The following is a 16,477-nucleotide window of genomic DNA, read 5'->3' on the forward strand; positions in this document are numbered from 1 at the left end:
CTTACTTACCTGAAAACTTAGTATTTGCTGAAGTCTTTCCTTCATCTGACAACAACGCTGGTTCACTACTGAGTCTAGCAAAGACAACCTGCCCAAAAGACAACCCAAAGTGTCTTCAATAACATTTCGATTATCCCCATTCTCTGGAAAGGCTTGAGCAAACAAGTTCTTGTTCTTATCCATTTCTTCAGACATTTCCTTAATGTCTTTGGCAAGAGTCTAGGGTTGATAAAAGAAGACCCTCATTTCAGTGTTTAGATGCACAAATTGATATGCATATCAAGTCATTTCCTCATAGAAAGTCAAATAAATCTCTTATGCTTAGTAATAATTCTAATGAAGACAACTTGAACCTCTTTTATATATACTTTTATACATTTTAGGCAAGCTGCTCTTGAAGAGAGATTTTTCTCAGTAACTTTATATCACTAGCTACTAATAATATACAATGGTTAAAAATGAGTTTTGTAAATGGTTATTTAAGAATTCAGTACATTTTTTTAGCCTGTGTTTCATATGTGGAAGATCTATGATATACAACATTGTTTCTACAAAGAGTTTTCCATTTTTTCCTCCTCTTACATACACAAGTTAAAGAATTAAAAACACAAAACATAAATATCTTTGAGAGTGACTTATATTTAAGCAATTCTGTTCTATATGATGCTACATGGAAATACACCCAATTTGTTCTTTATTAAAAATTATTTTATGCTTGACCTTCTTTATACATAAATTAATTATCCAATATCAAAATTTCAAGTGCTCTGTAATATCACACATGCACAGGCAGAAACTGCCAAACTTACCTCTTGGTTGTAGAGACAAGTTTCTGCTTCTTCTGGTAAAAGTGCTGTGGCAACAAATAAACGTTCTTCAACATCGTCCAACCAAGTAGAGGTAGCTGAGACTCCATCATATAACTTCTGTTCCAAGTGTATACTTTGCCTCTTTGTCCCTCCACCCTGGAAAACAAACATATACCAAAAAAACGGTGAATCAGTTATAGTGTTTTGAGGAATCAAAGAAAAACAGGATGAGACTCCATGTCTAGTGGCTCTTTGTTTTAGGTCTCATCACTAGTGTGGGGGTCTCAACAGTTCATGTGCATGGGTGGAACAACTTTCCAGAGGCCAAGGAAATCAACACAAGCAAGAGAAGACCCTACGAACCAAGACAATCACACCGATAACACAGCCCTACCTGGGATGAAACCTCCTCAAAGGCCTGGTTCAGTCCATCCAGCAAAGATGTAACTGCAGATTTATCTTGAGTCTGCCCGTCCCCTTTGTACAGTGGCACACCAGACAAGAGTCGATTTGGCCTGCTGTAAAGCTGCAGGCAAACAGGGGCAGCTTATTTAAGAGCATATGACCTATGTCCCAGTTTACTCATTTAGAAATACACATTGAAGTAGATGCTGGAAAAACTGTCCTTATGAAAATCTCTTTGGGAGAAATATAACTTCTACAACACACCATGCCCACTAAACATGGTGGCTAGCTTTAGCCATGGCATTGTTTTCACTGATGGATTTTAAAAAAGTGGTGGAAAAAAGTGCCTGACAGATAATAAGTTCTAGTATTCTATTACACAGTAGGGTGGATATAGTTAACAATAATGTGTTATATATTTCAAAATAGCTAGAAGAGAGGATTTTGAATGTTCTCATCACAGAGAAGCTATAAATATTTGAGATGGTGGATATGCTAATTACCCTGATTTGATCATTACACAGTATATACATGTATTGAAATATCACACTGTACCCCACAAGTACAATTATGTGTCAGCTAAAAATAAAATAAAATAACGATAACAAAAAATAAAGTCAACAAAATGAAAGCTCAAAGTTGAGAGTATAAAACAAGAAAATGAAATTAAAAGTTAGCTTGTAAACTTTATGAAATAAATAAAACTAAAACATAAATAAATTAGAAACAGAAAGCATGAGAACAGACATTGTTGAACATGGAATTACTGGCATAGAGAAAAATCTTTTAATAATCAGATGAAAAGTGAATGTAAATTAAAAAAATACAAAGATCAATGCAACTAAAGAGAAGTCAATAGATACAGGAAAAAAATAAAAGATGATCTAACATAAGGGTAATTGATATCCTTGAAGCAGAGATACAACAAATCTAACATAAAATAAATTTAAATTATACAAGAAAAATTTCCTAAAGTAAGTAAAAAAGCAAATCTTGATTTTTGTATATAAAAAAGAACACATTGTGTTACAAGAATAATATGATAACAGAACACTTAACACCAGATATAACCTAGATAAGCTACTGAAACTTAAAGAAAAAGAAATAATTCTGGTATCCAGGCAGAAAATCAAAAAAATTAAGGGGAAAAGCAGTAGATTGACCTTATATTTTTCTAAAGCTTCATTCAATGCCAGAGGACAGTAACACACACACACACACACACACACACACACACACACACACATTCTGTCAAGGAATGAAAGTGTACGACAGAAGACTATTACATACAGTAGATTGACCTTATATTTTTCTAAAGCTTCATTCAATGCCAGAGGACAGTAACACACACACACACACACACACACACACACACACACACACACAAATTCTGAAGGAATGAAAGTACGACAGAAGACTATTACATACAGCAAAATGTCCATCAAACATAGAGGCCAACTAGCTGATATTTCCAAACATGATAGAACCTGAGTTCTTAAAAAAAATAACTTCACAATGAAATATAGATATTTAAGAGCTGAATCGAAATTTAAAAATTTAAGAATTAAAGAGATATGCTAAAAGGACTGGTCATGAGCATTGATGGCTTTAAAGATTAAGCTGATTTCCAGAATATGGGACTTGTTATAATTACTGTTCTTTTTAATTTTCACCTTAATACTTGGCTGCATAATGTGAATTCATTACAATAAGTGTATGTGATTTTTCAAAACGAGTAGAGTGATTTTTCTCAAAGATAGATTATATAAATTAGAAAATTATTAACAATCATTTTTTTAAATGTCTGAAATGTTATCATAGCCTTCTTCTTCTCAATTTGTCTTCTCTGTTTTGGCACTACCTATAGTGAAATAACCCATCCAAAACACCAGACCTAAACTGATCTCTTCATTCTCATTATTGACCTTATCTCCCGTAAACTCTTTTAGGCATACTTATGGTTCCCCAGTAACAATCATAATATGGCCTAGCATTCAAACCTTTTGATAATGTCTCCAATCAAACTCAGTCGCCTATGATTTTTCAAAACAACTCCTCCTCATCTTTCAGGCTGATTACTCACGGTCCCGAAAAATCATAGGACACCGAGTTTGATTGGAAACATTCCCTACGGCAGCTGGAATGTCCACTCCCCAGCACCCCTTTATAATCTGCTTCTTTTAATTCCACACCTCTTACAGTGACTTTCTTCTTTTTTAAGTTTTTTAACCTCTGTTTTCTCTGAATTCCTGCTTATGGAGTTATCATGGTTGCTTAATTTTTCAGAAATGCGTGAAATATTTCCTTGTTTGGGTTATAGGTTCCCCGAAACACGAGCTGTATCTCATCCTGAAGCCATGTGGGGTGCTCTGTATAGAAGCAGTAAATACACTGGAAGTGCATAGATGAAGAAAAATTGCTCTGAGAGATTAATGCCCTTTGACCTAGTGAACTTCAGGCTAAAAAATTGTGCCTGTTATTACACTTGAGGGATGTTTGATCAGGGATTTAAGGGTTAGCTCAAACACAGTTAGAAGGTCCATGCAAAAAGTATAGGGCACCATTTGCCAGGGTGGAGTATGATTCTGGAATAATTGCCTGCAGAAATGGAGTGCTTTAAATTTCCCAGAGCCGAAGCTGGTGATTGTTCCCGTAGACAGTGGCAAAGAAGGCTGCTGGCCAGATTCGGAGAGTGGAGGGCAGGAAGTGTGGCAGGCCATGGGGTTTTATAAAATGGGATAGAAAGAATGGCTCTGGAGAGAATTGGGCATGGCTCTCCACAGCTGCGGGGACATGTTATGACCTTTAGACCATCTCCTTTCAGTTAGTCCTGGCGGTATGCTTTGTAGCACCTGCTTTGTCAGCTCCTGCCTGCCCTCAGATGTACCGTAGTCATGACACCCTTCACTCAACGTCCAGCCCTGCCCAGCCCTTAAGCCAGTCATGGCCAGAGCAGAGAGAGTAGCAGCTTCCTCAGACCAGCAGTAAAGGTTCTAGAATTTACCCTAATAAGACCACTGTCCTGGAATGAGCTTAGACAGGCATTGCTGGCCCAGGACATGGGACTGGTCTTCTATTTTGAGAATCCTTCTGGGCCACAGCTGTAGGAGGCATCCCAGACTTTCTGGGTTCCTGGCTCACTCATTAGCCCTCTTAACTTTCGAATTCCTCTGATTTCCAGTTGTTCCCTGGCTTACTTAGAGTGAACTAAGAGCGATTACCTGGTACCATCTGTTGCTATTATTCAATTCCCTTGGATTTGGCATGTTTGATGGAACCAAGCCCAACATCACACAGCATCCATCCCAGGAACCAGCCTTACGCATGGGTCAGTAACCAACTCAGCTAACCACTGGCTTCCTTCCCTTTAGACCCACCAAGGTCCCAATATGTTTCTCATTAAGATCTCCTGAAATTATTAAACACTGGAAATAGCAATGGAAAATAAGATGACCTGACAATTTAGTTCCAGATTTGAGGAATTCTTTTTGTCCTAGATGTGTATATTCTTGATTTGCATTCCTAATTTTCAAGGTTGCAAAAAATTTTTTAAAAAATAGGGCACTTGAAATTTAATGGTTTATGCCAACAAGGAATCAGATATTAATCATATTTGAGAAAAAATATTATCCAGAAATGAAATAAATTTTCACATATAAATATATAATTATTAAGGAAAATGTAAAACAGGCTGAGAAAAATACAGAATGAAAAATTTGTTTCAAGTCTTAGTTTGGAATTGATTATGAAAATATAGATTATTGCACAGTTATATTCCTTCAGCATGAGCTGTAAGTCCTCTATATTAGTTACTATATAAAAGCAAAATGTTTGATACCACTTGTTCTTGTTCCTGTTCCAGAACATTCTGTAGTAGTTTCTGCTTAGTGCTAAATTCCTGATGAAGGCTTTCCCATTTCATCCTCATCTGGTCTTCCATGGATAATTTCTCCCCTTCCATTCCCAACTCCTGGGATAACACATCAGGTTTTTCACTATTAGAAGAATAAATAATCTCAATTTATAATGTGTACAAAAAAGCAAAGTGAAGGCAAGTCTCGATTCAATCAATGAAGGAACAGAGTGCCTCATTTTGGGTTTACTATAGATACATATTTATGGCCTCACTAGAATTTTTAAGCATGATAGACAATAGAGATTTTTTAAACCCTTTATATTATTAAGATAATTTTTACAGTTTTAGAGTTATTTAAAGGTAATCCCAGACCATAGATATCCTAAGAGTACTCATTCTTACTCTTTTAAATTTACATTTATTAGCTGTGCCAATACTTTCAGTTTCCTATTTTGTTTTCTTCTCTTGATGCTTTCCTATTTCCTATATATTTTGTCATAATATTAATGTATCTGCTGCAATTGCATTTTAGTTTGCTTTCTCCTATCATTTGTCTTCAAAATTCATATATATACACACCCTATATATAGTCATCATTGATGTTATATGTCTGCATTGATTAAACTGTAAAAAAGTTTTTTTAAAAAGCTCCCACATCTGTTATCTCCAAAGGTAGTTTTCATTATCTACATTCTATCTACACACATACTGTACTTTCAATTTTATATTTGTATTTAGCATCATATATACATTTTCTGAGACCTTTATATAATTTTTAAGATTATATATGCATATAAATTTTTCAACTTTTTTATATAAGAGAGCATTTCTGCCTTTTTAATTATTTGGTGTTACATATAATATTTTTCAAATCACCTCCATAAAACATATTTCCTTCTTTATGTTATTTCTCCTGAAAAGAAGTTCAGATACAGAGTCAAAGGTATTTGCCAAAGGATACTACCAAACTGCAACCTTTAGCAATACACGAACAGAGGTTTCATTAAAACTTTTTTTTAATGTTGTAGATTTTAAAAATAGTTTTCTTATATATCCTCTCAGTTGACATTCACAATTTTCACAGCACTTCTGTGATTATAGTAGGGGATTATTATTCTAATTCTACAGTGGAGCAAACTGAGGCTCAGAGTTAAGCGACTTTTCCAAATTGATGGGTGTGAAACTAGAATAAAACTCAGACCTGACTCAAAATATAGGGATACTTCTACTCTATTACAATTCCTTTACCTTCCTACCATTTAAATCAAAATCTTCAACTTGAAAATTCTCCAACTTCCTCAATGTTTCTTTTAACGTTTTACTTTTCTGTGTGTAAGACTTTAAAAGTCTCAACTCCAAACCAAGATCCCAAGCTCACTGACCTTACATGCCGGAATTATAGAAATAGACCCATCAAGAACAGTTAAGATATTTAGCAAGCACATACATTTATTTTTCAGAATGGCATGAGGGGAAGAGAAGCTCTTGCAGGGAAAATGCTCTGTAGTTAGATAGAACTATTCAGTTGGAGATATCACGGATCTAATTTTATAATAATTTCTTATCTGATTAAAAAAATGAGCTCATGGACTGATATGCTGAAGGTATTGGAAGGAAGGCAAACAAGTTAACTATTATATTTTATTATAGTTACCAGCTGTGCTCATGCTATGCAACAAAATGTTCAAAATTCAGGTAAAATTGAAAAACATGACTAAATTTTTCAGAAGATGTTTAAAATAAAATTTCGAGTGAGATGTTTACATTTCTTCAAATGTCAGGGAAACACAGTGAAGAGAAAGTTGTGTTTCAGAACATACCCAGCGCCACCAGAGGTCTCTGCAGCTGAATGCTGGGTTAGAATCTCCTCTCCTCTACTGGCGACTGAGCGGAGGAGGCTCTTCTGCTCGGCCAATTCCTGCTCTAACTCCTGCTCCAGGGAAAGGATAAATGCAAACATCCGTGTTACTTTCTGATTACTGTCTACGATCAGGTTCTACGTCTATAAAATTCTCAGAGAACTTTGGTAGAAACCTTTTAAGTTTGTACATTGCATAAAAGGTGTGGTGTGGGTAAATACTCAGATGTGTTTTCAGATTACTCTATAGCTTTCTTTTGCTTTGATAAAGAATATCTGAAAAATCTGGGCCGGGGGAGGGAGAATCAGTGGGAAAATAAAATCTTGCTGGGCAATGGTGCCCTCAAGTGGTACAACATGCAGTTTCACATTTCAAAATCAGTACTGTGCAAGCCAGGATGCATCCTTGAGAGCAGCAGCTTTTTGAATTTCCCACTTAACTTGATAAACTGGATTATCAATGGATTTGGTCTTATGTCTTCATTATTTGTAATAAATATTCTTGTTCTTTGAGAAAATAAAATTTTAGTATTCCTTCTGCACACAGTTAAGGTATCAATGAGGAATTATTCTTATTCATCAAAGCTCATTTGTTTCACTAGGCAACAATGTGCAATCCTACTTTGTGATGGTATCCACTTGAAAGTAAAAAATACATTGCATTTCTTAAAAAAAACATGTAATGCACACACATTCACCAATTCTCAAAGGCCTTCCTGAGATTTTTATTATAACAAAACAGACTCAAATGAGGGCAAATCTGAAAATAGAGTAGGTATCCATGATAAGATGGATTATATTTGCATTACACTATTTGTAAACCTAAACACCAGCTCTTCTTAAACCCTGCACTTTAAAATGACCAATCATTCCAATGGTCATGAGTCAGTACATTGACAGGGTTAGCTGCATCTTGCTTCATTCAAAGAGAAGATAAAGGGACTCTCTGTCTTTAGTACAAGAAGCAATTTGTCTTTCTAAAACATTTCATTCGAGTTCTCCCCTTGAACATCTGCAGGCTAGCGAGAGGTAGAAAACACTTTACTTTTTGTTGCTGGAGACTGCTCTGCCGCTGGTGGGTCCGTGTGGAGCGAGCTTGGGCCAGCCATTCCTGCACGCCGGGGCTCTGCGTGGCCGTTAGGTCGACATCACTCTCCTCTTTCTCCTGTGCTGTTCCCTGCTTTTAATGAGGCAGAAATCAAGGGTCATGGTACCCACAGAGAAACCTTAACCAAAATGTAGAGACGGCTTTGACGTGATCTGTATAATGATACCAAAGTGACTCCACTTGGACATGAAACCACATTTTTTTTAAAGGCAGTAACACAAAGCCCATCTAAGTTATGGCATTTCCAGGAGCAAGAACAATAAACAGATGACCACACACAGAAATATTTGAGGGGGGACCCATCTATTTAGAGGTTAGCTGACCGATGTTTCACCAGATATTATGCCAGAATTTTCTCCACAAAAATATAACTCTAGATCTTTTATGAGTTTTTGTTGACTGTCACACAAAGTAAAATGTTTCTCAAATGATCATTCCCCATCATAATTTACTGTGTCCCTCCTGTGAAAGCATTACCCTGCCCTATGCCACCTTCTCTACCCAAGTCTGTGCAATGAAGGCATGTGGCATGTACTTGCTTCTCAAAGACTTTCCTAAAAGGTTCCTAACCAAAGAGATTTCAGTGTCTTTAAGAAGCAGTAAGTCCACAGTTCTGTAAGGTACCACAATCTCTAGAATTCAGTAAGAGCTTAAACTTTATTTCTGATTCATATGGAAGAAAATTTACTGTCTGTAGAATAGAGGCAAGGGCTTCCCAGGGTGTCTGGGCATCCTCTGTCCCACCTTTCATCACCCAGGGCCAGACCTCTTGTCTCACCGGCCTGCAGGATGTGGTCAACCACAGGTAACTCAAATCCCAAGACATTTAAGTGGGCGAAAGCCTCGTCCCTGAAACCGGTCTTTACAAACCTTCTATGTCCACCCCACTAGAGCTCCAGATTTGAATTGTTCCCAGAATTCTCTATTTTGAGTGTGTGCTGTTTATATATTAACAGCTATGTTTACAGACTGCTCTATATAATGAATAGACTCTGCTCACATATGAGAAACCTTTAAAGGCTTGTCTTTCAAACCCTTAAAATTAGCACATTAAAAAATATCATTTAACTGTGGGCACATGTGGTTACCAATTCTACAAATTCAAAAGATTAACTGAGCCTTCAGAGGTCCGTGGTAATCAAAGGTGACATCTCTGGAAAAGTGCTGATCCCGCCCTCTACGCCATCAGCAGGAGCTGGTTGCCATGGCTTTGATAAAGTTTGGCTAAAGGAGAAAGACAAAAGCAATGACTTCACACATAGGCAAGTTTGTCCCTGCTGGCTGATTATTCTAATAAGATTTGAAAGGCACTAAAATGCTGCATAGCAAATGAGATTAGTTCTGAATGGGAGCCTTTCTACTCACATATATTCATATGTCAAAGGATAAATACACGATTTCAATAACACTCATTCACTAAATATTTATTAAATAGCCACTAAGTGTGAGAAACTGCTCTAGGAGCTGGATGTATTCTGCAAAGAAAAAGGAAGGCCAGGGCCCTGGCAGGGAGTCAGACAATAAACAAACAAGATAAAGTGAGCTAGTGATGAGGGCTACAAAGAAAGTGAAACTAGATAATGGGATAGAAAGTTCTTAGGGTGGTCTGAGAAAGCATCTTTAAGAAGACACAATTGTGCTCTGCAAGATGAGAAACCTCCAGCCTGGCAAAGATCCAGGGGAGGGCACGCTAGCCAGCCTAGGGAACAGCTGGCACAAAGACCCAAGGTGAAAGCAATTCGGCATTTCGGAGAGAACAGCAGCAGTGACGAGGCCAGTGTGCCGGAGTACGGTGGGGCGGAGAGGAGGGACAGTTTCTGGGCTGCTTCCATAGGAGTCATCCTGCCATCTAGTTCTGGAGCTCCCTGCCCGGTGGGTCTTTGCCAAGCGTGACCATGCAATGGGATCCAAACATCCCAACTCAGCTGGCCTAATTGCCCAGAGAGACCCTTCTCTGCCTCTTCCTTTCAGAATTTTACACTCACCATTACAGGGAAATAGATGAGGTCTGTTTACCCTTTTGTTTCTCATTAGAATATCATAATTAAATTGTGGACTGTTTGCAACATTAGTATCAGTGCTTGAAGCTAAATGAACTGAAGTGGAACAGTAAACCCTACAGGTAGAACACGTAATCCGCTGAGACCAGCTTAGCTCACAGGCACGCCCTCTCCTTTAAGATGAGCCAGGGAGTGTGGTGTAGGAAGAACAATTGGTTTAAAATATGCTATTTATGTTTTGCAAGACCTTCAAAATGGGTGACTAGTGACACCCAGTTAACTAATTCTCTCCCCTCCCAGAAATGTCTCTCAAAGATAAGCAGTGATTTTCCTGAAAGCAGGAAGTGGGGTATATGGGCATTCTTCCAAGACTGGAGCCCAAGATTTTCTGCATGGAACAGATTTTCCCCCATCTAAGAATCCACCATCTTCTAAGAATAAGCTCTAAAAGATCTTGGTTCTTCCAGGTGAGGATGAGACAGCAGGTCAAAAGGGACCTATAGAGAATGGCCTCAAGAAGTCAGTGCATAAGATTGGAAGTTGTCCCCAGTCAGTCTCTCCAGCTGACAAAATAGTGACCCTGGCCATGGCCTGCTGACTCTCCTTTGTGGGATCCAGGCCACTTCCTCTCTGCTTTTCTCTTCAGCTAGAAGTTTGTTTTTCAGAGCCCAGCCTGAAGACGCCCTTGGTAACTTCTCCCAGTGCTTGGCACCAACTCACTCTTCTATGAGAGCGTTTCTTTCCGATCCCTCACACCACATTTGTGCTTGGAACAATGACAATTGAAGTATCAGGTCTTAAGAACAACTCACTCACTTTTACATGCACAGACATATATTCAGATTCTATGTGGTTAGGTTCAGTTTTTCAGTTAGTGAATTTTTCTCTGACTCACTTAGTCATTTTGAAACTTAAGACTTAGACCACAGGAAGCAAGAAATGATTTAGAATCCAGTTCACATTTTATTCCCTCTCCCCTTGGGAAGAGAAGGCACTGCCAGAGGGAACACGATTATGGTAATTACTTTCTCTGAGGTGTGATGACAGTTTTCTCTCATATCTAGGGATGGGGGGGAGGAAGGTGGCTTTTTGTCGCCAGAGTCACCACTGGGTGGGGCTACATTAGCTGTTTATTTTGGAAATACTAGAATGGTAAACACTTTTGCCAGGAACATTCTTTGGAAGATGAATGAGGATTGGGAAATGCTAAATATTAAATGAAAAATTTCTTTAAAAGCATTTTATTATTTTTATGGGGCAAACTCTGTGCTCCTTCAATGGATGATAATGTGTAAACACGACCTAAACTTCTTACGAAGAAAGATACTACGTGATTCAAGAGCTATTATTCCTGCCCTTCAATCTATATCTCTTCATATAGAGAAGCGGTCTACTTAGTGGTGGTGAGGAACAAAAGAGATTAGTTATTCACTGATATCTACACAAGTCCAATTGGTTAAAAAGAATGGAGGTAACAGGTATTAACATTTTACAGATACGACAGCACTAAGAAATTGTGTGCTTATAGCCACAAAAGTCTTTGGAAGGTATTCTAGCCCTCCTGAATCATCCAAGCCCCAATTAAAGGGCACTAATATTACCGATATCTTCATCGAATAGATTTTTCCCCAATTAACTTTAATTTTAGATCAACTCCGAAATATTTTTAGTTTTCTACATAAAGGGAAATGATCCTTTTCATGGCAATAATAATGTAAACAAGACTCCTTTTATTCCCACGGATGGAGAAGAGCTCTAATTATTTAAAAAAATCCATCAATATTCTATATACTGAGAACTTCATTAGACACAGATGATGGAATTTATAGACATTTGAAAAATAAACAATGACCAATTTTAATGTGGTAAAACACTACATTTTTCTGTATTTACACTTCACACAACAGCATCCACAGGAAAGCTTACACTTGAGGGCAGAGTAAGGACTTTACTCAATTTAAACAATTCCTGTGCCCCTGGGCAGGATCTGCTAGGTGTGGCACCACACGGATGTGCTCAGCCCGGCCCTGGTAAGTCTGCACCCTGGACTTTCAGCCCATTAGGAGCTCCTTTCCTCCCAAAAAATGTGGCTTGGAAACAGTTATTGTTATTATTACAATTGCTGTGATTTGAACATTTATTGTAAGCATTACTTGCATTAAAATCCTCAGGATGATTTTTTTTAAGTTAAATACTATTATTGTCCCTATTTTAAAGATGAGTAAACTGATCTGTAAGAAAGTTGTGGGAAATTCAAGGCTCTTCCCCCAGATCATCTAGTCCATAACTGGTGGGACCAAGATGGGGAGACTTCAATCCCGGTGGGTGAATAGGCTTTATTTGGCACACAAATTATTTAAACATTCTAGAATTATATGTCAATGTTTAAAAATTGGTATATTTTAGAAATAAATCCTAATTTCCCATCTCTTGAGAGACTGGAAGATCTAGCAATGCTGCCTGTAAATTCTTGTATGACAACAGCTGGCGCAGAGTAACAGCTGCCAAGGGCCTGAGGGGGCCTGTTTCACTCACTGGGATTTCCTCCCCAGGCTCTAAGGTCTTGTTTAATCTCTAGGTGTGCATGGGCATATCAAGCTACCTCTTCCTCTACACCTAGAGGCTACCTACCTCTACAGGTAGAGCAGAATAAGGGTGTAATAAGAGCTTTATAAATCATTGTTATCCCACATATGAAATTTTGAAGACTTTCCCTTTGTTTTAGTTTCTTTGGAGATTCAGTTCATTGACAGATCACCGCTGAAGAAAGAGAAAAGCATTGTGTTATACTGACAATACCTGCATATAAAACTAAGTGGATTGTTGTCTACTTTTAAAGTTAGAAAATGATTCTGGTTATATTCAATTTTAATATTTTTAATGTTTTTCTTTTTGATTTAATTGTAAAGTCAGATTACATGTGCATTTTCAAGTGTGTGAATTTAAAGTGAAAAGTTGTATTTTGTTTTGATTTGCATTTATCCACTAAGGAGTTCAAGCATCTTTTCATATGTTCATTGTCCATTTGTATTTCTTTTTCTGTGAACTATCTCTTCATATCCTTTGTCCATAGTTCTGTCAGGTGATCTTTTCTTATTGATTTATAAAAGATTTGTGAATTGCATAGTTTCTTCTCTGTCCATGTCTTTTAAGTCAGCCAATTTTTTTTTTTTTTTGTCATACAGAACTTTTTCATTTTTGTGTAGTAGTTTTAAAGTAGTTTTTAAAGTATTTTCCAAGCCACATTTTTTGGGAGGAAAGGAACTCCTGACGGGCTGAAAAGCCGGGTTCCAGACTTACCAGGGCCGGGCTGAGCACATCCATGTGGTGCCACACCTAGCAGATCCTGCCCAGGGGCACAGGAATTGTTTAAATTGAGTAAAGTCCTGACTCTGCCCTCAAGTGTTACTGGGCTTCTGGGTTACCTGGTCCCTGGCTTAGCAGAAAGGGAAGGGGAGACAAAACCCTCCACTTCTGGTCTAAGTTCTAAGACCAAACCCTCCACTTTTGATCCTATCCTCTCCCTCCTACACAAGAAGATTGCCTTTGTCATCTCACTCCTTTTTCATCAATTTTTCCTCTACTGAGTTATTTCCACCTACATGTAAACACATCATTATTTTTCTGATCTCAAAACTAAAATAAAACTAAATGAAATTTTCTTGATCTACTTTCTTATAGCTTATCCCATTCCTCTGTAGACACCTTTACAGCAAAACTCCTGAAGTAGCCTGTACTCTCTCCCTCCAATGCCCCTCCTATCACTGTTACTTTCACTTCAGGGTGCTTTTTGCCTCCTTCACTCCACTGAACCAATGGATGGTTAGGGCATGAGTGATGTGCATGTTGCTACATCCAGTGGGCAGTTCTCAGTCTTCATCTTACCTCATTTTCCAACAGTATCTATCTGATGGTCTTCAAGAGGTTTTCAGGAACTAAACTCTTAGTCTTCCTACTGGCTTCTCCTTTTAACTCCCTTTTGGGGGCTCCTCCACATCTTCCAAACTCTTCATGATGGATTGTCCCAGGGCCTAGTCTAGGACCCTAGTCTTTACCCATCTTCCTTCCCCTGCTGAGCTCCTTAAATCTCATGCCTTAAAGTACCATCTACAAGCTGATGACTCCAGTCTATGTCTCTCCTGTGAATTCCAACTGCTAGTTGACATTTAATAGGCATCTCAAACTTAACTTGTCCAAAACTAAACTACTGGCCTAACTATTCCTCCTCCTCCAATATCTGTTCCTCAGATGGTCTCCATCTTTTCAGATATCAAAAATCTGGCAAGTTCTCATCACCTCTGCCACTGTGCTATTACTGCTTCTTCACTGGTCCCCTCAGCCTCCACCCTGGTCTCCCTACAGTGTTAAAATCTCATCCTGCCACTCCTCTGTTCCCAAACACTCCAATGGCTTCTCATCTCCTCCAGAGTCTCCAAGTCAAAGTCCACACGATGCCTACAAAGTCCTTTAGTACCTGGGCCCCTTGTTACCGTCTGCTATAGTCTGAAGGTTTGTGCCCCCACTAAATTCACATTTTGAAACCTAATCCCCAATGTGATAATATTAGGAGGCAGGACCTTTGCAAAGTGATTAGATCATGAGGATTGAGCCCTCATGAATGAGATTAGTGCCCTTATAAAAGAGACCCCAGAAAGCTAGCTAGCCCCTTCTACCATGTGAGGACACAGCAAGAAAATGCCATCTATGAATCAGAGAGAGATCCTTTCACCAGACACTGGATCTGCTGACAACTTGATCTTGGACTTTCTAGCTTCTAGAACTGTGAGGAATAAATTTCTGTTGTTTATAAACCACCCAGTTCATGGTATTTTTGTTATAAAGCCTGAACACATTAAGACACCTTCTGACTTCCTTTGCAACTACTCTCCTCTTGCTCACGCCATTCCTGTCACACTGGTGTTCTTGAAGAGGCCAGGTATGATCCCACCTGGAAGCCTTTGTACTTAATTCCTCCTTTGGCTGGAACTCTCTTCCCTCACAACCATGTGGTTCACATGTACTTTCAAAGTAACCTTAGCGAGGATTCCCTGGCCACCCTGTTTAGAACTGCAAATCCTCCCATCCCTGCCTTTTCCTACCTACTTGTCTTGTGTCATGTCACCTATACCTCTTACCATCTTCTAATTTGGTATGTAATAATTCATTCTAATTGTATTTATTATCTGTCTCCCCCGACCATAATCCCTGGAAGATAGGAATATACAGATATATATAGATAGTTATTTTCCATGCTCCTTCACTCTATTGCATAGAACATTAGCTGGCACACAGTAGCTTTTCAATAAACATTTGCTTAATTTCTGAAGAAGATGATAATAGTAATATCTAATTTGTGGAGGTTAAAAAACAGAATTAAAGTGCTAGGTAATATGTATGTAAGATACATGGGGAGAAACTGAGTGACAGTGTTCTAATATTCTTACATTGATCTGAAGAAGGATCAATATATTAACACATGAGTAGTCACAATAAATTTAAATGGACTAAACTTGTCCTATAAGAGTCAGATTTTCTAATTGAATAAATGTGTGAAACCGATATAATATAGCTAAATGTTATTTATAAGAAACAAACCTAAAACACAAGGACCCAGAAAGGTTGAAATCAAAGAAAAGTTAAAATACATGTCAGGCAAATATTACCCCCAAAAGTTCTCACAATATAAAACAAAAATCACTATTAGGGAACACTACGGTCATTATATGACAGTAAAAAGTTGAGTTCACCTGGAATCTATGACAATTCTAAAGTTGTAGGCACTAAATAAAAGTCTGAATATATCTAAAAGGTAGAATGTAAGAGAAATAAAAGAGAAATGTGAAAGTGTCTGCATAACTTCACCCAGGACCTACATTTAAAGTTTTGGGGTAATTATTTTCATTTCATTTCTTTTCCCCCTCACTGCAGTCCTTAGGTCTATGGACTCAAGTAGTCCTTACGAAACCTATTCGAAAGTATATGCCAAAGTCAAAGAGTGTAAAATTAAAATGTCATGCTAAAATGTTTGTGTAAAACAGGTACAAACATGAGTGCGTATCACCCTCCCACCTGCTCCTTCATGTGTCACATGCTTAGGAGAGGCGTGCAAACAACGTGCCAAGTTTCGCTGCGGGCTGGGAGCCCTCACCTGCATGTGGAGCTGCTTGTCGTGCAGGGCTCTCTGCAGCTCCAGCAGGCTCCCCTTGAGCTGCCTCAGCTTTCCCGCCAGCTGCTCAGCCTCTTCCTTGGTGTGCGCCTTGCCCTCCAGCAGCAGGTTCTCGTTGTGCACCGAGAGCTCTGACAGGGCCACCACCTTCTGCTCTATTTCCACCAGCATGTTCTGGAGCAACAGAAATAAGGGTGAAACTCACACACCCTGCCAGCCTCTGCAAAGGCTGGTTCCCACAGCGAAACACAACCCTCTGTAGTCTTGCACCAAAC

The 16,477-nt window shown here is 38.4% G+C and overlaps 1 protein-coding gene across 1 annotated transcript in view; it reads right to left on the reverse strand.

Moving 5' to 3' along the window:
- The window catches only part of SYNE1 (spectrin repeat containing, nuclear envelope 1), a 534,160-nt gene that overhangs the window by 157,795 nt on the left and 359,888 nt on the right, over positions 1–16,477 (reverse strand). Inside the window, 7 exon segments of the mRNA XM_012646782.1 lie at positions 10–219; positions 810–965; positions 1,204–1,335; positions 5,053–5,209; positions 6,891–7,000; positions 7,974–8,105; positions 16,185–16,376. Of these exon segments, the coding sequence (XP_012502236.1) occupies positions 10–219; positions 810–965; positions 1,204–1,335; positions 5,053–5,209; positions 6,891–7,000; positions 7,974–8,105; positions 16,185–16,376 (1,089 nt within the window).

Source organism: Propithecus coquereli, unplaced genomic scaffold (assembly GCF_000956105.1).
Source record: "Propithecus coquereli isolate 6110/MARCELLA unplaced genomic scaffold, Pcoq_1.0 Scaffold25, whole genome shotgun sequence".
Taxonomy (NCBI): domain Eukaryota; kingdom Metazoa; phylum Chordata; class Mammalia; order Primates; family Indriidae; genus Propithecus; species Propithecus coquereli.